The sequence below is a fragment of the Diplotaxodon limnothrissa genome, linkage group LG8, assembly GCF_057381915.1.
Source record: "Diplotaxodon limnothrissa isolate DT_005_m linkage group LG8, D_limnothrissa_male_GT1.1, whole genome shotgun sequence".
Taxonomy (NCBI): Eukaryota; Metazoa; Chordata; class Actinopteri; order Cichliformes; family Cichlidae; genus Diplotaxodon; species Diplotaxodon limnothrissa.
The window spans coordinates 29298044-29319123 of record NC_140603.1 but is presented as its reverse complement, the minus strand read 5'-3'; the positions used below and the strand labels follow the sequence as shown (position 1 = coordinate 29319123).

Below are 21080 nucleotides of genomic sequence, written 5' to 3'. Positions count from 1 at the left end.
GTGCTATAAAAATAGACTTGATTCGATTTGTGACATGGGACAGGAAAACAGCACAAGTCAAGGTCAAGGATAAACTTTTTATCACCAAGGAAACCAGACCTGAAGATGCTGAGGTCTGGTTGCTGTGGCGATGAGACCTGTCCTCTTTACCCTGAAGAGGAATGATGGTAACACACACAGACACACACACAGCTTGATTGTTAGTTTTAAAGACTCCAGGATAAGAAAAGAATCTGAGCTGTTATAACGTTGGCTGATGCTCGTTCTGAAGGTGCCGTCAGGCTGATAAATGTTCGTCTACGCTCAGCACGTGAGAGCACAGCTGTTAGCTGCCCGCTGGAGGAAGAACCGAAAACAAGGAACTAAAAGATGCTAACATGTTCCAAGAAGCTCTTTAGGCTTTAGTTCATTCTGTGTCTGAAATCAGCTGTTTCACCTCCTCAGCCATTAACCCAGCTTTCTTCTGATTGGCTGCCTGTCACAAACAGAAGGTGGGTGAGGTTTCTATAAGTGTGAATGTCTGTATCACAACAAACCAGCACGCAGGTTCGGTCAGAGTTCCCTTTTTATTTGTCTGAAATGTTGAGCTGCAGTGGCTAAATTACATAAATACGTAAGTTCACGTCTTTGTACAAAACATTGTTTAGACACTACAAGGCTGAGAGCAGCGCGGGCGGGGGGGTTCAGGCGTAGCAGCCCGTGTTTCTTTGGGGTGGGGAAGAGGAGACTCCTCAGGCGGATGTGTCAAACAGCTTTTCGATCATCTCCTCCACCTCCTCCGGTCGATACTTGTGATACTTCTCGGGGTTCTTGGTGAAGGAAATGTTGGCACATCTGGAAGAAACGTGAACAATGAAATATGAGTGTGAAAGAAATCCGAGCAGATCATTTCAGCCTTATGGATTAATTATTATTAGGTCACATTTTCCTAATTCAAGACAAGCGCTACATTTAAGTCACTCCGTTAAAATAAATCGGTGCCCAACAGCAGACCTCTCAGAATCAGCTGATTGTTTCTGACAGTAATCGGGTCTTAATCAGATTCTCGTGCTACAGTGTTGTTTAGCTGTTTGTTGCTAGGTGGTTGCCAGGAAACATAATGATGTCATAACATCATTATGTTTCGCAATTAAATTTTTGTGGTTATAAATTAAAAGAGAAGATGGTTTTATGAGGTGTCACATGCATGCATGCTGGTAACATGTGAGGTGACATCTCGAACCTTCAGGGAACTTTCAGGATCCTTTGATGCACCAGTTTTGGCAGCTTCACCCCCCGATCATGCAGGAGGTTTGCAAAAAGAGATTTTTCAGCATGCTTGAAGAAAATCACGGAGGGTGTCGGGATCAATAGAACATGTGAGCATGAGCAGCAGATGAGGGCACTAAATTTCTAAAGTTTAGTAATGTGACTAAAAGGGGGCACGCCATCTTAAGCTATGTAAAAAAGAGCAACAGGCTAAGAGAGCATTCACTGATCCCGAGATGCTCTGTGATTATTTTCTCCATTTCACAGAAGGAATCACAGCTTAAAGGTGAGATTAGTATTGAAAAAAAACAAAAAGAGCCTCCATATTCTTGTTGACCACCCATTAGCTAAAAACCTGTCCCACACAGAAATCTGAATAATGTTCTTATCAACATCTGCCTCCAGAATATTTGACGAAACGATGTTTTAGGTCAAATCCTCGACTCCAGACTTGTTTGTGTGAGAGCGTCTCTGACCTCTGCAGGAAGGCTCTGTAGGCATCAGACACCACCTTCTTCTGATTGTGCCGGATGAGGTCTCTCTGCTCTTTGTCCGGGATGGCCCAACCCTTCTGGATCTTACACAGCTCCTCCAAACCGTCATTGAAGCCCTGACAAAGAGAGACTGACGTCAGTTTCTTACTCAGTAACAGCTGCGTTTTACTTCATTTGATTACAGCCTCACCTTGAATTTGTCTTTAACCACTTGTCTCTCTTTATCTTTCAGCTGGAGGAAGACAAAACACACATGTGTATAAGCCAGAAGCTCCAGTTGCACAAAACAGACGAGAGGCAGCACCAAGGCTTAGTATAAGTTTATAAGATAAATAAGCCTATTATTGACCGGTGAATCATGCAAAGCTACTCTCATAAAGTCCAAGAATAAAAATAAGGATGAGCAGAACGGGTCTCCATAACAACCATTAGATACTGGATATATTTGATCAAACGCACTGAGCGCTGCGTTCGTTACTAACATCTCTGCTAAGTGTTACACCTCCCACAGGAGAAATGCTGACCTTGGTGCCGGGCTGTACGACGGGCATGTTCCTTTCTGTCAGGTGCTCGGTGACTTTCAGCCAGCTGAGGCGGAAACAAAAAGCACGGGCGTGAAGACAAAGACACAAATCGTGTTCGAGTTTGACGCGCGAAGCTTTTATTCGCTCACCTGCGCTGGTATGTTTCGATCTGCTGAGTCATGAGCTCTTTGTAGGACGTCTCCGCTCGCTTCTGAGTCACCGTCACCAGCTGGATCAGCTCAGACCTGAGGACGCAGGAAAGCATTTATCCCAAACTAACTTGCTGTCAGTGATCACTTCATTTATTAGGACATTACACCCCAAAAAAATAAAAGCAAAGAAGAAAGTGTGTGTGTTACTCCACTGCACACCCACGCACAGGTCAACAGTCTGACCTCGGACTAACCTCCGAAATCAGACTTCATCAAATATAATTAAGCCCCCCTCCCAGCTGATCTCACTGAGCAGCTGATCTTAGACCGCCCCGTGTTCACGTGTATGTTCCACTCCCTTCGTTGTCATTATGACCACAAACCGTTTCGTGACAGCCGGCGCCTTGGCAACCAAAAAACTGAGCTTTAAGAAAAGTAGGAACAATTGAATTTGACCTCAAACCCTGATCTTTTCTAACTGGAGAAAATTATTAATCTTAACTAATTTACTAGTAGCTTATTTCCTCCATAGTCTGCAGTTGTTTTTATGCTTGAACGATTCACAGGTCAGTGTGAAGGAGTGTCCTCTGAAAAAGGTTCAGAAACTGGACTGAAAGCGAGTGAAAAAGCAGAAAAACTGAAAGCCTTTCTGAAGTCCTTCTCTTTGGGAACAACACGTTTTATATAATTTGATTTATTTATTTAAATGAGGGTTGCTCAAGACTTTAGTTTCTGTTGAATATTTTCAGGAGGTGATGACGTGACTGACGTGTAGGTTTCTCAGCAGGAGCTACTAAGATGACTGACAGACGGATTTTGGCACAGCCTGCAGGTGTAAATGGTAAACGGACAGGTACTGTTAAAGTGCTTTGGATTCAGGATGCATCAGCTTCTGTACAAGAGAAGGCAGGGATCGGTCCACCCAGCTTCTGACTGGTTGATGACCCACGGCCACCCCAAGTCCGGGCAGCTGACCAACGCACGCATGCTCTCCTGGTCATGAGCATTATATGATGCACGTAGAACCAGACTCAGACGTTATTACTAGCTTTAGTGATCCTGCAACCAAAGTCAGGCCACTTTGAGACTGAAGCTGGTGTTTGCTCTCTGCACAGACTGGGCGGTTATTTTGACACAGGAAACGATGCTTACTTTTCCAGCGACTTGAGGATGTAGTTGTAGTTGTTGTGCAGGAAGATGGCACTCAGAGCCGAATCCTCGTACACTTTGGATTTACTGAGCAGGTTTAGCTGCAAGTTCCCCAAAACCTTACCTGCAAGAACAAAAGAACACAAAATGATGACTAACAGACTAAAACGAGGACTTCTAACACAGAGGCAGTGCACAGCATCTCTGCTTACATATGTAACTACTGAGGAGCCTTTTGTTGAAGTCGGAGGTGTAGCTGGTGGCCGAACTCGTCTCTGTAAGAAATACAGAAGATTTTAGCAGCAGAAGCTACAGATGCACTTTTGAAAGAGTGCATGCATGTGACCGCTAATTTCTTATCTTAAACCCCCCAAAACAAACTGAAAACATTCAAAGCTGACCTCATGAGGGGCCTACACAGTCTCTCTTTGATGCTTACCTCGGGGGTCTAAAGGTATATTGTAAGTGTCCCCCAGTACTAAAAGGGCCGAGGCAAGGCAGAGGACAAGAGAAAGAGAAAGAGGCACAAGTGCAAAAAGGTTAGAAGAGAATAGTTAGTGCAGAGTAAGCATACAGTCATCAGCCAGGCAGCGAGGGGTCGAGGGCTCGAAAAGAGCCGGATGCGGAAAAGGAGGCGAAGCGAAGCTGCGATAATCAAAGCACAGGAGGGAGCCACAAACACTCGCCTATAAAAACCTGAACACATGCTGGATGTGTAGAGGCTCCGTGTGAAAGGAGAGAGATGCAATTAGAAGGGGAAGGAAAAAGGTAGAGGGCTGAAGGTGAAAACAGCCTCAGATAAAGGAGCAGTGAAGGGACAACCTGGGAGCCCGACAGTGTGGAAATTGAGTTGCTTTTATACATCTGAAGTCTGGTCGCCTCATAAATGAGAGTCAGGTTAAAATGAACCTACGGATGTGGATTCATAAGCAACACTTTGCAGTCTGGAGAATCTGGACAACCAGACTGTTGAAAAAAAGCTGTAAATAAAAGACGGCTGCAGCCACTGTAATGTCACCCACTGGTGTGAAAAGCCCTGCTTCTGAAGCATTGAGCTGAGTATATTCACCATTACAAGTTTAGTTTTCTGAAACCAAACGTCAGAGTGTGAAATGATGTGCTTCGGTATCAGCATGTCAGCCATAACTCCTCAAACTCTTATCCCCTTGGAGAGCTTTTCCGAACTGAGGATTTCTGTCACATTTCAGACGCTTAAGGAACCAAATCACTGGGTTGCATCCAAGGTTATTGATGGTGGTCCCTGAATACGCAGAAACTATTTTAAAGGTTGTCAAACTACGTCTTAATAGATTAATACTGAAGATACTCATCATTAAGGGCACCGGGGAGGTCATCAAATCTCGTTTTTATGGGTGAAAGAGTTAAAGTAATCACATTTGTGGTTTTATATGAGAGATAAAAGAAAAAAAAGCGTGTAACACCATCACAGCCTGGCGAGGCAGCAGGACAGCTATGCTAACGAGAGGCTAACGCCTGCGTTGTAGTGGCTGCACCTTGTGAGGCCAGCATGGCTCCAGCTGTCTCGTGGAAGTCCAGCAGCTGCTGCAGGAACAGGATGGCCTGCAGAGGAGAGGACAGAGGAGGTGAGCTCGGCTCGGATTAATCATTAGATGGAGACGCTCCGCTCTTAGCTATCAGCCGTCCCCACGGAGACGGACGAACAGCAGAGTCCTCGCAGGAAGGTGTTGACTCTGAAGTGTAGAAAGAGCGAATAAATGAGTGGTGTTATTTAACCCGGGAGGTAACGGAGCATCAGCTTACATTGCTGGTCAGTTCATGGACCGTTCCGTCCTTGGGCATGTTGTACTCCTTATCAGGATCATTCTGCAGTCACAGGAGAAAGAAGTCATGAATTATGAGTTACTGAGCAGTGAGTGGTGACACACAGAAATGAGAGCTCCGTGCCTTGATGCTGTCTGCAAACTCCTCCAGAGCTTTGGCTCCGATCGTCTCCATGGAGGTGATGAGGGTGGGCAGCTTGTTCTTGGTGCTCGCCGCCGTGCCCTGCAGACAGCACAACACATCATTACAGTAATTCATTTCTGTCATACGCAGACGTTTTGGGAGTTTTTTGGGGTGCAGCTCGGACCTGCAGCGTGGTATCAAACTCAGACTTGTTCATCTTCAGGTGTCTGAGGATGGGGAAGATGGTGAGGACAGCTGAGTAGTCGTGTCGCATTATGGCCCGGCGAGCTGCAGCCACAATGTTTTCTCCCTCCAGCATCAGGTTGTCCAGCGCCTCCTGTGGAGGAGCATGAACTGTTATCATATATTATAAGTATATATCTGACCAAAAAACCAAATATTCAATATACAACACAGAAAAGAGATTTCCAGGATCCTGAAGGTGTTATTAAACCAATTTATTAAAAGTCTTTGAACCTGTGTAAGCTCAGTTCCAACATTAAATCCTAATCAAACCTTCAAATGCTCTAAAAATGTCACAGTTTTGTCTCCCGGACCTGAATGAGGGAGTCGAAGGTCTTCTTCTGGTGGTGCTCGGGGATGATCTCCGCCAGAAGCAGATACTCGCTCTGAGCCAGCTTGACGAAGGCACTGATGCAGTGGATGTAAGAGTCGATCTCGATATCCAGGACATCATCCTTTCCTGGGTGGAAAAGCTCAGTCAGCCAGCAAATCAAACCATCCAACATCAGACGTGGAGTCTGAAGCTGAAAGTAAACCTATGTGTTCTGACTGCAACTGGATTTAAAGAAAATACAAAGTGCTAAAGCTGCAGTGGGCGTGCTTTTATCTACAGGAAAGCCCGCCTCTTTAGATCATCTGTGTTCCTTCTTTTTCCCACATGGTGCCCTCACTCACCTGTGGCGGCCCCGTGCTTCTCGGTCAGGGCGTCAGAGAGGTGTTTGACCCGCAGGTCGTGATCGTAACCTGGTGGGTGGGGCGGGACAGCAAGGAGACAGGCCAAGTCAAACCACCGGGGGTCGTGACTAGGCCAGAGGGTGAGAGTGGGGGGGGAGACAAACCTGTACCTGGAGCAGCTGTACCGACCACCAGCAAGCACCAGCCGGGGAGGGGGCGGGGGAAAGAAGCAGGGGACGCCCACAAGTTTGGGGGGAGGGGGCAAAAGACCCAGAGGGGTTTGTTTTCTGCATCGACTGATGTCTGAATCAGTCAGTGTGTTAAAACTACGAGACAGAAATCAGCTTGCACAGAAATCACAACAGCTTTCGACTGATCGCAGCTTTTCAAAGTAAAACCATCCTGACACGCTTCCACACGGGTGAGACGCTCCCACGCTTTAATTACTTAATAAGATTAATGTATAATCTTATTATACGATCTATGGCAAATTATTATCAGCCTAGCAGATTTTATCTGGATATTATTAATGTATTTTCTAATTATAAAACTGTTTGTGCAGAAATAAACAAAAATTTCGTCATCAAATATTTTTAATGTGCAAACGCGGAAATCATTTGCAGTTTAAAAAACACACAGACATTAAAAAAAAAAAAAACCCAGGTAGTTTGGAAATACTTTAAGGTAATCTTTGCACCACCTTGTGGTACAGAGTGGTATTACATGGGCACACAGTCTGTCTCTAGTTAAACATCAGTTGACATTTCTGCCATAATACATCCGTGTTTCAGGATTAAAATCATGGCGGTGATTCTTTGCATTCAGTTTTCAAACAACAGTTTGAAACCTTGAAGCCAAGTTTCACCTTTAACAGTGAAGAAGTTTATCAGGATGGATGCGCTTGTTCTTAATGTTGCATGTCGAAATTAATGAGCTGTAGTATCAGCTGTCTTTATTCCAGACCGATTAGAGATGATTTATGACTCATCAAACATGCGCAGCGACTAGCTGTTGTGACTGAGGGGACGTTCTGTGTGCCTGAAACAACAGTACACTGTCAGCATAGAGAAGACCGAGGTGCTTTACCTTCCAAAGGAGTGAGGTTAGAACCCCCCTTTTTCCCATCCAGCCCATGCTGTGAGTACTGTTTCAGAAGGTTCTGAGCCTTGCGAATGGTCCCTGGTCCCAGAAACACAGAGACAGAGTCCAGAGGAGGGTAGCGAGGTCCAGACAGCCCAGAAACAGAAACAGGAAGAAGAAGAAGGAGAAGGAAGAGAAGGGAGAGCTAGAAAGTGAGTGATGAAACACAGACACCACATCCCTCCACCACCGAGGCAGCCAGCAGAGGTTTGTACGTGGGGGAGGAGGGGGAGGCACAGCCTAACACCACGAGAGACAAACTACAGCACTACAGGACACGTGTGCTGAAACACACACTGCCGGGGTGATGTCAGAGAATAAACAGGTTAGATCAGTTATAAACAGCCATCACAATTAATACAATTAACAGTCATATCTATCATTACGATTATTATTACTATTACGAATAATAAACAGTCTGTCACATGGTTTAGAGATGCAAAAATCTGCAGATTATTCATATTTACAGCATTAAAACACAAACTGTTGGCCTGTTAGTGAGTTAGTAAGCAAGCAGCACAATTAAAGGTGCATTCAGCTTTTTTTTTTTTTTTTTTTTACATAATTTTTTCTCTGCATGAAAGGTTATTAGTCACGTATTTGTCAAACTCACACAGTTGCAAAGGTTAGCGTGTTAGCAAACACTTTAGATGTGCAGCAATCGCAGAGCAACACTGTCGTCATGTTAGAGTCCAATAAGGCTGTTTGTAGTGGAAGTCGTACCAAAAACTCTGATTTGTTCTGCATGTGCAAAAAAACCGCTTCTTCCTTTCTTTACCTTTCACAGTTAAAGCCCTGAAAACGAAAGTTCTGGACTCTTAGAGCAGGAGAGACATCTCCTGTTAAAGAGCAACTGAATAAAAACAGAAGCAAAAAGTCGAATCTGGGATTTAAAGAAAATCCTGCTTTTGGTTTGACTACTTGTGCAACAGAACAGTTTATTTTCCTGCTTTCTTATTAAATTATTACTTAGTTATATATATTTTTTCACTGTTTCTCCAGTTATTGAAAATATTAAAGAAACGAAATAAAATAATCAATTTTTCTTGTCAAGTACGCACATGAGCATCGTCTTTGAAGCTGAATCCAAAAGCTGTCAAAGACATTGCATTAGTTACATAGCGTAACAGTCAGAACCTTAAGTCTTCATTAAATTACGAGAGTTTCAATTTAAATTTTGGCTTATAATCATCATTTAATCCTCACTTTCATTGTTCTTTTTTGTTACAAATCAAACATCCTCTCAAACGCACCCACGATGACTAAAACTGACACTTTTGTTCTTTGGTTTCTTAAAAAGTTCAGTTTCAGTAATATTTGTATCTTGTTAAGTCATCAAGATTAAAGTTATTGTCTAAAACAAACACCTTAATCACGCAGCCCTCATACAGACGCTAGAGAAAACTGTTAAACCAGAACAGTGACAGGAAGTGTGCGTATTTTTGCACATGCGTCAGATCAGTCAGAGGGTTCACCTGTTTCACCTTTGACCTCAACTCTTTAACCAGGTGTGTGCAGGTAAAGCAGGCGATCAGCTAGTGACAAACTCCTTGAATCAACACTACGCACAGTTATATTATGAACCTGTCACGCACACACACACACACACGCACGCACTGCAGCCTTTAGTTTCATGGCAGCAGTGAGCGTAAGTAGAACAGATTAAAACTCCATCATCACACTAGAAACACAAAGACAGGTAAACTTTAGGAATGTCCAGTTAGTTATTATCATAAACGCTGTGAATCCATTTCTGCTGCTCTGAAAGTCCAAATCAAAGTGACACCAGGTTCCCTGAAGAGGCCTCAATGACACAACCGCCTAAAAGGGCAGAGCAAGTGGTGACTGCAGACTGCTGCTCTCTCCTCCCCCCTCCTGACTCTAGTCTCTTGTCACTGTTGGTGACATGAGACGGTACCTACAGCCCATTCAGGTTCATCCAGCTCCTCCAGGAGGTCTCAGGAGTTACCAGGAGACAGGCTGAGAGCTGGACAGGCCCGTAGGAGGGCATCAGTCCTGCGACAGGACTGGTATTTGACGTGACCGAGCCTGGAAACATCACAGCGTCTGCCACCTGTGCTCAGCATGAACCTGCTTTCATGTGAGAGGAGAACAGGGCACCAGTAACAGACCTGTCAGTTCTGCTGCTCTCTGGCTGTGATCACAAGCCCCGTTAAAGGACGTCAGGATCTCACACAGTCTGTTCTGAAAGTTTGTGCAGAAACATGTACACGAGGAGGCCGCTGAAGGTCACTTTGTAGCGCTCTGCCAGCTCTTCCTCTTCCTCCCTAATTTATGCTTTAATTCTGTTGGGTCGCCTGAGGGTTAAAGTGAGTGAGTGCCTGTTATTAGTACAGCAGTTTCTGCATATGCATGCATGTACAGGTGTATGTGTTAACTCTTAGACTCTGATAATGAAGACTTTGTTTCTCAATCACACAACAATACGTTTGTTTGTTTGTTTGTTTGTTTGTTTGTTTGTTTTAATCAACTAAATTTCAGGAAAATAGACTACAGCTAATCCTTACACATAATCTTATAGAGCCAGGCTCAATCATAAATAATAATTTTTATTCTATGCAATTACAAATTATTCATTTCTAGTAAAATTGTAAAGAAATTTCATCAAGTTTTGTTTATCGGCCGTTTGGTGGCAACCTCCACCTTACTCATCTCATCACCGAAACGCTCTGCCGTGAAACTAGAGGTTAAAATCTCCACTGGATGACCTACTACACCATTCAACAGGACAAATAAACCTCTGCCGTCTCAGCTGCTAACAAAACGACACAAACCATCACGCTGTCTCTGATTTGCCGTGAAATGTGGCATCTGACGTACACAAGCAAGCACGAGGCACACGCTAGAGCTTTGTGTTTACCTGGGATGTAGACTGTCATCACAACACAGGGATTATGAAAGAGGAGAGGATGAAGGATTAGTTAGACCAGGGTGTAATATCACAGAGAAACACAGTGTGTGGTAGAAGTGCGCTACAGCTCGGTGAACTGAGTGATTACAGAGAGATTGTGGAGGACAACCTGAGACAGAAACAGACTGTGGATGTAGTGAAGAGTGTATAATATCCGTCACTATGCAGGATCATGCGTGTTTGTTAGGTTGATCTATGGAAGATGGATTGGACAGCGAGTTGGGATTACAGACTGGAGTGGCGTGATTGTGGATTCGGTCTGAATGAGGCGCATCTGTTGCTGACCTGGTCTCTTCGGGGCCTTTTTAGTTGGCGTGTCCTTGCGCTTGGTTTGGACGGCAGGCGAGTAGAGGACACCGGAGGAGGCGCTGTTCTTGCGGAAATGCTCTTTGAGGCCTTTGATGGAGCGATCGAGCTGGTTGGAGCGGATCTGGAAGTAGACGTTCATGAAGTCTGCAGGAAGAGGAGAGCAAAATTAGACACAATCTTTCCAGTTTCTCTACACCGCCTGCACATTTCAAAGCCATTTTAATGATTTACATCACCCCAGCTCTGGTGGTAAGATGATTTATAGATTGTAAGGTAGAGGACCTCCAATATTAGACAGAAAAGCCCAACAATCAGATGATATTTGCAATTGTGGTAAAGAACTTCCTTTAAACAGGAAGCGACCTCCAACAAACAAACACAGCTGTACCCTGATTACGTCCGTATTCCACCAGCCAGCCGGCGATGCAGATGATGTCCTGGAGCACGGCCTCGGGCAGGTGTTCCAGCATCACATCCTCCTGGACCTCCAGCTCCTCATCCACGCTGATGGCGTCCAGGATGAGGATGGGGGGAACAGGTTTGCTGTAGCGGGTCAGGAGGCTGCGGAATTCGCCCTCCAGCAGCTCCTTCCCCTTTTCAAAGCGTGCTTTCTGCAGAAGAAGATACGGTCATGGAATTAGTGACTCCAACTCGGAACGGCACGGAGACTGAAGCAGACGTCTGAAGTGAGGAAGAAGTGCATGAAATGTACACATAAATGAATGTAGGAATAACAGCATGATTCATTCAGAGAGCTACGCGGTGTATAATGTTGTTCAGTCACTAAATACGTGGAACTAATGGCTCAGATAGCTTTTCCTCTTTCAGACACAAGTGGCTAAAAGGAATATTTTCACTGTAGTACTGTGAGAACCACGACACATTTGGACACAAACAGAAAATGGTCGAGAATACTGTGCAGAAATCTGAACTCTCAGAAAAAGCTGCGATCGGATCATTTTATGTATTTTGCTAGAAAAAACACAAGGGCACAGAATCTGTCGGGACTGAAATGTTATGACAGCAGATCGACCTCGTTAGATCTCCAAAAACAGAAAGTCAATCACATCACAGGCACAAATGTGACAGTTACTTTTAATTATTTCCAGGGTGGTCCATCTCTTTCCAAGAAGTCCATATAGCCTTAAATATATAAATACAGTCACTTTAAGCTTTTACTAAGCAGTGATGAAGGTCCAATAATGTCTTTTAAATTGACAAGGCCAAAACCTATTAGTTTCTCATGATTAACTACGACTGGTAGTTTCTCTTTGCCAGTATATAAAAAGATGTGTTTCACAGAAACCACCAATGTTCAAGCCTGGCATGAACCGGGGTCAGCTGGACACCACATCACTGTCCATGACATCCATGATGAGTGGATTGTAAACGTTTTTACCACAACTGTAATTTCAGAGAGGCAGATACTTTACCACTGTGTTGAGCTCAGGGCTGTCTGGGTTGTTGTCTTGAAAGTATTCGACAGCTTTCTGAATTCTTGCAATGCAAGCAAGATACTCGTCCAGTCTGCCCGTAGGTCTGAGACAGAAAAAGAAAATTAGTATACATACAGTTTGTGTAACCACAAAACATTTGCATACGAAGGTCATCCCCACCCCTCTCTGATGATCCTGTCCGTGTCTTTGGCCACATGGTAGTAGCTGATGACGTGATCCATGCAAGACAGAGTTTTGTCCACGTTCTCCTGCAGCCGTTGCAGGTTTTCCGTCTGCTTGTGAACCGGGATGATGGAGTTCTCCAGCTGCATCAGGCGGCTCTCGAACGAAGACAGGATGGAGACCTTTTGGGAAAGAAATAGAGGTCAAAAACCAGTTGGGCTATAAAAGCAGCTTAAATAATGAGTCACATAAGAGATTCAGCTGAAGTGGGGTGAAAGCTGAAAAATGACATCACAGGCTGCTTTCATCATCTCACTCACTCTTCATGTTCATAATAGAAATGATAGAAACTATAAGTAAATATTTCAATCCAAGTACAAGAATAAGAGGCTTTATTTTTAATTATGGGTTAAAGTACTATCGAATGGAGATCAGCCCACCGCCTTTAATTATGAGAATTATGAGTGTCAGCCTGAGCTGTCCCTGGGTGTGTTTGGACCGTCCTACCATGTTTTTGGTCAGCTGATCGCTCTTTTCCAGGTTCTCCCGGATGAACGACAGCGTCTCCTGCTCCTGTAACAGCAGAAAGAAAACCAACCACTCACTCATTTCACTCTGAAGACATTAAAGACACTCTTTCGGTCAATAAGCATCATTTTAAACGCGGGTGTTGAGCTACACTGGTGGGTTGTAGCTCGAAGGGAAGCTTCCTTCCTCTCAAGCCACCAGCTGTCTGACCTGCTTCAGTTTCTCCTCGATCTCCCGCTTCCTGGCGGACGCATCCTCCGTAGGAATCATCCTGGAGGAAATTTAAAGCAAAGGAGTCTCTTCGGCGGCTAAAACGTGACTAAGTTACCGATTTAGATAATAAAAACAACAACAACGACACCACTGAGCCGCTGTCATGGATAGCTAAAAGCGATGCGGTTAAGCTAGTTTGGTTAGCCGTAACAGGGCAAGGGTTTCCGGTTAGGATTTCAAAATAAAATAGCCATCGGCATTAAACTGAAAAGTGAAAAAAATGCTCATCGATTTTTTTTTCCTCCAATCAGTTTGTACCAATGACATTGGTTTGTACTGAATCAAGATTACGTTAACTAACTGCAAATGAAAGTAAACACACAATTCTTCTTCAGTTGTCTTTTATTATGGAGCACAGTAATTTTTCTCTGTATAGTCTTTAACTAAAATTGTGAAACCTGTGTCGCACACCCCTAAAAACCTTTAGAAATGAATGCATTTACTGTTTGTATGACAATAAAATGAACAGAGTAAAGCAGTATGGGGTGCACATCCCACAAAAGTGTTAATTTTATTTTTAAATGTTTAAAAATTTTATATCCTTTAATATAAGATTTTTGTCCCCACATTTATCACAGTTAGTAGCCCTTTTTGCTAGACAATGTGTCACCTTTATTATGGAGGTCAAATACACCAACTTCCGGTAATGGGTGTCTATCCCGGACATGTTTTTTAAAAACTTTATTTACAAAAGACAAACACAGGTAATTGTCTATGAAATCAGAAGATTTCTGAGTTTAAAGAAAACTTTTCAACACTGATATTTTGTTATTCAGGCACTTTTAGACAAACGCCTAAATGTTTATGTTATTTGTGAACTGTAATCAAGAGTTCTCAAAGTTTTTGAGAAAAAGAAATGTTGGGAAAGATGCCATTACGTGCAATGTCGAGAACCAACTCCTAGGGGTCGCTGTATCATTCAGTACTAAAATAACACATTAAAAGCATGAAGAACACAGTCATAACTAATTACATAAATAAATAACAGACCGTGGAATTTGCAGACTAAATGTTTAAACTCAGTTCATTAAGTAATATTTTTACTTTTGAGTCTATAAATTTCTGAAATTAAACAAAACCCTGGAACAGTGCTGGTTAAAGGAAACAAATCTTATTTATATCCTTTTTCTTGAATCTCTAACAGGATTCTTTTTATTCGACACTTTTCTTTTCTTAGAGGCTCCCGCATTTTAAAAAGCTGGAACTTTTTCTGGACTCTCCGCATAAATAAACACGAGCACCCAGTTCGGAAAAACGTTACAAATGTATTTGCACAAAAGAAGATGCTTCACACAGTTTGTTCACTTACATATTTACAAATCTCCTGTTACACTTTACACACTTTCATACAAACCAAAATGTCTGTACGACATCTCTCAAAGGTTCTTTAATTACTGTTAATTTATAAAGTTATTAGAGACAATGAAATCTAACTAAAAGAAGAAATCTGAAGGAGCTGTGAGACTACGACACAAACTACAGTCACTCCGACTTGTCAGCCGTTTTACACTCATGCAGTTCTCGGTAATCAGAGGATTTATTGCTGGACCTCAGGTAGTGAAAACACACCTCTGACCTCTGTGTGGAAGATAAAGACAACTCTACTGAGTCATTTAAAGAAAGCACATAATTAAAAACTGCCCTTTCCAGTTCTGAGAACGCTTTCCTGCCCATGTCCACTGAGAAAAAGAAGGTTTATATATCAGAGCATTGAGAATAATGCAGATGTGTTAACGCCGCAGAGCTGCACTCTACGATTCCTCTTCCTTAGACAGCGTCTGAGGAGGAAAAACACAAAGGACTTCTTAGAAACAGGACAAATGCTTTTAATTAAAAGACTATTTATTGTGTGTTTTATTAAAACTCACCTGTTTGAGGAACTGTCGTCCAAAATAATTGGTAGCCATGTTCTTTAAGCTGGTCTTCCCTCCCACTTTGCACCTCACGTATCCGTATAGGTTGGCGCCTTGCAGCACGACGCCCATGATCACGACGGGCTGTGAGGAAGACGACAGTTTTTTGAAATAAACCCTGGTCATATTTCATATTCCCCTTATTATCAATAAATCCCACGAAAAGGCTGAAGGTGAACCACGTGTATCCTCTTCACTGCTTGTATGTTCCCAGAACATGTGAGAACATGCTGAATACACAATAAAGAGATGCACTGATCTTTTTAAGGGAGTAACTCACAGTCACAGGGAGTTTATGATTGCAGTTGTTGTCTGGGCCAACAGCTGGAACCATCTTTTTCTATGATGATTCCTTGCAAAGATTTTGATCTTAGTTTTCATTTTTTAAAAGTTATGACTTCTAAACTTAACTGGGACCTTACTGCATCAGGTCATGTGAACTTCAAACGAGCATATAGCCTCCAGGGAAAACACTGGGTGCATGTCTGACACATCACCTCATAACGGTTCAAATCACACTGTGAGCATTTCAGACATGAAGCATACAGGCTGAAGGAGTCCACTGTGTTCCTGTGTCTGACTCCCAAACAACAATCTCGAGGGATAAAACCTTTAGTTTAAAAGTGACGTTTCTCTTGGGGCCACTTGGAGGTGTCTCCCAAAGTGAGTCCGTCCACACAGACTCTCATCTTAAACTCCACAGAGAACGTTTTTACCCTCTACGGACCGTTTCTTCTTTCTTAGGTGGTTTTAGGTAACGTAGCTGCTAGCCATCTGCTAGCCAAAACCAAAACACTGAGGCTTCAAACTGTGAAGCCCAAAACCACAGGACGGCTATGCCCATCTTTCATATACAGTGTATATGCAAATAAAAGTCCCACAAAGGAGCCAATGAGTCTCATCGTCTGTGAGCTGCAAACTGATAGTGATAAGTGATTCTTTTTATAACAAATTTCCACAAACCAATTAAGTTAGCTTAAAACTTAGAGATATTACTCAGAATTGCGTCCCCCCTCGTGCAGCAGGAAAACTTTGAAAGCAAGCTTGAGATGCAGGGTGAGAGCAGGGAAACACTGGCTCATGTTTACCAAGTAATTATTGTCTAATTTTACTTAAGAAAGCACCAAGAACTAATAGGGTTCAGTGGGCTTAGAGCTGAGAGACACAGCCAGGAGCTAGGTTTTATTTTCTCAGTGCTGTGAGAAAAATAAAGGTGTAACTGAGTTTTAATGGGATTTGTTGATAATAAGAAAAACAGCATTTGTCCAATCACTAAAATCTAACAACTTACCATCCATTTAATCCTGAATGAAAACAGGGTGCTAAAGACAAAGATGACCCAGAGGACGGGGCAAACAATCAGTCCGAGCCAGAATATCCTGGACTCTGAATCTGATGCTTGCTGCTTCCCTGTACCCTGAAGAAGAAGGAAACAGGATATCTCAGTTAGACATCTGCGAACACGATAAGACCCGTTGACAGTAAACATCTGGACGAAGCAACCTGACACAGAGCAACAGGTCAGGGTCATGTTTAGCCAAAGCCCCGTGTCGGAGCCGATTCAGCAGAGATGCATCTCACCTTCCTCGACTCAAACACCCAGTGGCTTCGTCCATCGTCATCCACCTGATTCCACCACCGCAGACCAACCATCAACCTCCCAGTGATGTTCTGCAGATGGAGAGATTTATGGCTTTGTTACGGAGATTGTGGCAAATCTTATTCATAAGGTGCTGGATCTGAATACTGTTTCCTAGGTTTAATTATTTACACAAGTCTTTGTGTAACAGTGTAACTCTGGAAACCGAGTCCAGTTGCACATCTGACTTACAGAGGAAAACCAGAGCTATTATCCAAGGAGATTCTACAGCAGATTTAAACAAGACTAACAAAAAAAAAAAAAAGGCACTCGATGAGCCAATCGATCGCCCGAACAGAAAAAACATCAACCCTGGCCGGCACATGTACGCACTAAAGGGTCACAACAGCTTCAGCTGTGTGGTAAAAAGCACCACATACTTGATACTGCAGAAAAGATCTTTTATCAGATCTAGCTCCTGATTTTCTACATGCACTTTTTCTATTCCAGTAAAAGTTTAAATGCTGCTTTCAACTGCCCCCTTGCCCCAAGGCGTCACCACAGCACATAGCGCCGCACACTTGATTTGGCAGTTTCCCACCAGATGATTTCCATTTAACCCCAAAAAGGATTTGCGTCTCCAGCTGGAATCGTACCAGCAACCTGCCAAGCAAGTGCGCTAACCACTATACCAGTGACCACTGAAATTAATCCCAGAGCTCTTCAGTCATTCATTTCTGTTGGTAAGGGATTCAGATTCATTCCAAGGAGGCAGTTTTGTTGTGAGATTTGCTTTTAGAAGGACTAGTTTATGTGGACTTCACTACCATGAGGCTATTTAAACCGATTCAACGTGAACATCATCAGCACACAATAACACATCCACAAGAACCAGTGAATGACAAACGTCCAGAAAGCAGAGGTCTTTAAATCTCACTGCAGGTAGTGAAGCTACAGTGATCAAATACAGAAAACAGCACATTACAAATGTCAGACTGGCCTGTAAACTCTGCCTCAACTCATCATGATTATGACTGGATGCCTGCAGTACCGGCTGTAGAATATCCGGTCTCCAAGGCTCCGAACTGTCTGTCAAAAAACACGATGGTTGAATCTGTGACCAAAACCTTCACCATGTTTTTCTCACGACTGCTCATCATCTCATCCGAGCACCAACAATTCATTCAAAACTAATAATCAATAACCAAAAAGTGAGAACAGTTGGCAAGCTTTTAGGACGATTTCCAATCTTGCTTTTAAGCTCCTGATAAAACTTTTATCTCATCTGGTCCACTCTTCCTCTGAGTTCTGCCTTTAAGAAATGCACAACAAAAAGCAAAAAAGCCCCACCAAGATCATTAATTATAATCAATACAACAACTCCTTCCATCACTACAGTGGAGATATTAAAGTGATAAGAGAAACACCTTTACTGTCCAGAAGTCACATGAGAGCAGAAGGATTATTGTGACCATGCAGGCGATGAAGCTCCCGCTGATGAGCTCAGCGAGCAGGTACACGATGATGGCAATGACTCTGAAGAAGAGGTGGAAGAAGGCCGCTACCGGATGCCTGGTGACACATTTTTAACTAATTTAATATGACATGGAGTATCCACACAGATCAATAACCAATATTGTGTCATATTAATAACAATTATAATCATTATTATTAATAAGAACAAATAATAATAACAACATTTAAAAAATCTTTTTGTTTTTTTGCTCAGTGTAAAACTTAAACATAGGTCTCTGACAACAGCAAAAGTCATTGTAAAATATCGTCTCTAATAGTCAACTAGCCCACATCAGATGATAGTGATAACTTAGCAGACAGATCAGTGAAGTCCTTGTAAAAGTGTGAAAACATACCAAACAAACCCCACAAACCATTAACCATTATTATCTTGATATCAAGTAGTGACTTGCACAACAAACAGCAAAAGCTTTTCCTTGAAATGTAAATAAATCATTTAATGAAGTATAAACTATCTTCTCTGCAGAGAAAATGTTAAATCCTTCAGCGATCTGCAAACGTACTTAACGCCTGACTTCTTCGACCTTTTCCCTGCGTCATCCTCGGCATCAAACAGAGACACGTCTTCATCGTTGGTATCCTGAGGGATCAATAAGAAAGAGGCTTAAACCTCAACATAAAACAATGTGAAAAAAAGCATCGTCTCTCTGTGGTCAGGGATCATCAGAGGAGTAAGATTGATAACAGTCTGTTTGAAACAGAAATCTGGAGGTTTCGTAATACTAATACACAATTCTGTAACAGGTTGTTTCTGAGCTTTTAACATCATAAATAAATACTCCAAGTCCTCACAGTACAACTTCATATGCCTCCAAACACACTCCTGTTGTTGGGGTAATAGTTTTTTTATTCCTATATTATCAAGAGATTCAGTTTACTAACTTAAATGGCAAAATAAATCTTCAAATGCTGACACTTAACAAGTTAGAACCAACAAGAGTACCAAGAAAATAAACAAACAGTTGTTATTATTATTGAAAACGTGCCATTTCTTCATTATTGTTGCACTCTAACAGCTGTCAGCTCAAACACAGAGCAGGCCTAACACTAAGATCTTATTAAGCTTGTGAAATTGTTTTGAAATGTTAGCAGGATAACTTCAAGTGAATTTGACCTGTAAACTGGAAAAACCAAATACTTACCAGCTGCTTAAAGAACAGCAGCTGATAATATAGATTGGAGTGAGGTCACTTTAGCTTCTCTGTGCCAGGAGACAGTTTAAAACTCACACTTTTGTTTGCTCGGATTATAAACAGCACAAACATTGCCACGTTAGCAGGATGTAGCTTCATTTCACGTTTTGTCACCTTGTTTGCTGATGTTTGTTCAGGCTGATGCTAACTTTAGCAATCGTTAGCTGACACCGCAACACAACAGATGCCCTCTAGCGTAAATTTGCCGTATACAGGTTTAAAGCGAACATTCTGATCGTGGGTTTTTTTCGAGTAGAAAACTTCATCGTTTGATCCGTTTTAAAAACATCATTTTAACGGTAGCTGAGCAGAAATGTTAGCGTCTTAACTACTTAGCAATATTAGCACCACAGATGTCCAACCGAGCTGGGAAACATTCTTCAGCTTCATTAAATAATTTTACTGACGGTTAATGCTTAAACAATCTCACGTTAGCTGTTAACCACACTAAGACATTATTTTAAAAAAATAGGAAATAAAAGTGCTCTTACTTACGGCTAGCATCTTGAAACTTGGTCAGGCTCTTCCTGCTTACATGCTCAGTTACACGTCACTATAGTCAGGTGACCAAAACGCGCCACGTCACTGAAGTCCACGCGGTTCCTCGATAAAAAAAAGTGTTTGACGTAATATTTTATTTTTGAAAACAACATTTTTTGTATCATAAAATGATTACCATACATAACATTAAATATATATTTAATAAAAATAATAATAAAATTATGAGTATAAAAATCTTTATACTCATAATTTGCAATAATGTGTTTTTTTGCATTCTATTTTTTTGTTTTATTCCAATTTCTTTTCTTTTTTTTAATGTGTTAATTGATTCATTAAATTATGTACTCGTTGTATACTATTACTCAGAAATGACAGGTATAGAAATATTATGTTCATAGTGTCGTATATATAGGTTAATCCATCCAATTCAGGGTTGCAGGGCAGGGGAGGGGGTACACCCCAAAAAGGTCTCCAGGGATCCTGACATAAAAAGACAGTCAATCACACTCACATTCGCACCTATGGCTAATTTAGAATCGGCAGTCATCCAAACATCTGCATGTCTTTGTACTATGGGAGGAAGCCAGAGTACCTGAGAGAACTGACAAGTGGAGAACATGCAAGCTGCTGCACATAGATAGGCTTGGATTCAAAGCCCAGACCTTCTTGCTGTGAGATTAGGTACAGAATAATCATCAAAGATATTTTAAGTGTACTGATTTTTTTTTTTTTTAATCCTAGCTTTGGTAATTTAACAGCACATATGGTTCACATGGATGAAAGACACCTCTGAGCACAGAGACACAAACTACAAACCATGCATGTAATGCTTTGTCTCTCCACCTGTGTACATGTCTGATATTTTGTCTCCGTTTGTGACTCTTCCTGCTCATGTTGCATCTCTTTATTTCTTTAATGTACATATGCAGGGGTTTTTTTTTTTTTTTTTGTCAATGTCTGCATTTGTTTTGCAGCTTTTGTTCACTTTTACATCAGTGAAGAAATGTGCCTTTTTCTCCCTAAGTGACCAAAGCTTGGTGCAGTCATTTTTCTTTTTCACCAGCAAATCTCGAGGTTGATTTACTTGAACAAACCACCACAGTGTGGCCTCTGCTCTACTGAGAGATACAACAAGGAAGCTTTCCA

General features: G+C 42.2%; 2 protein-coding genes across 3 annotated transcripts; both read right to left on the bottom strand.

Moving 5' to 3' along the window:
- Window positions 1-556: 556 nt before the first annotated feature.
- exoc7 (exocyst complex component 7) lies at window positions 557-13329 on the bottom strand. Of its 2 annotated transcripts, XM_085361080.1 has the most exons (19): window positions 13150-13329; window positions 12919-12984; window positions 12409-12593; window positions 12226-12331; window positions 11181-11403; window positions 10769-10936; window positions 7498-7590; window positions 6051-6196; window positions 5678-5830; window positions 5494-5592; window positions 5350-5412; window positions 5082-5148; window positions 3780-3842; window positions 3571-3691; window positions 2416-2511; window positions 2267-2330; window positions 1933-1974; window positions 1725-1858; window positions 557-834 (listed from the first exon to the last, which is right to left on the bottom strand). In XM_085361080.1, exons 1-19 carry the CDS (start codon window positions 13207-13209, stop codon window positions 732-734), a joined length of 2052 nt encoding a protein of 683 aa, XP_085217206.1. In that variant the 5' UTR covers window positions 13210-13329; the 3' UTR covers window positions 557-731. The 2 variants fall into 2 exon arrangements, with proteins under 2 accessions (XP_085217206.1, XP_085217207.1); XM_085361081.1 differs by lacking the exon at window positions 7498-7590.
- Window positions 13330-14464: 1135 nt separating this feature from the next.
- Window positions 14465-19987, bottom strand: tvp23b (trans-golgi network vesicle protein 23 homolog B (S. cerevisiae)). The gene is made up of 7 exons (XM_085361079.1): window positions 19929-19987; window positions 18744-18820; window positions 18132-18276; window positions 16707-16796; window positions 16417-16542; window positions 15081-15209; window positions 14465-14990 (listed from the first exon to the last, which is right to left on the bottom strand). Exons 1-7 carry the CDS (start codon window positions 19935-19937, stop codon window positions 14964-14966), a joined length of 603 nt encoding a protein of 200 aa, XP_085217205.1. The 5' UTR covers window positions 19938-19987; the 3' UTR covers window positions 14465-14963.
- Between the last annotated feature and the right edge of the window lie 1093 nt (window positions 19988-21080).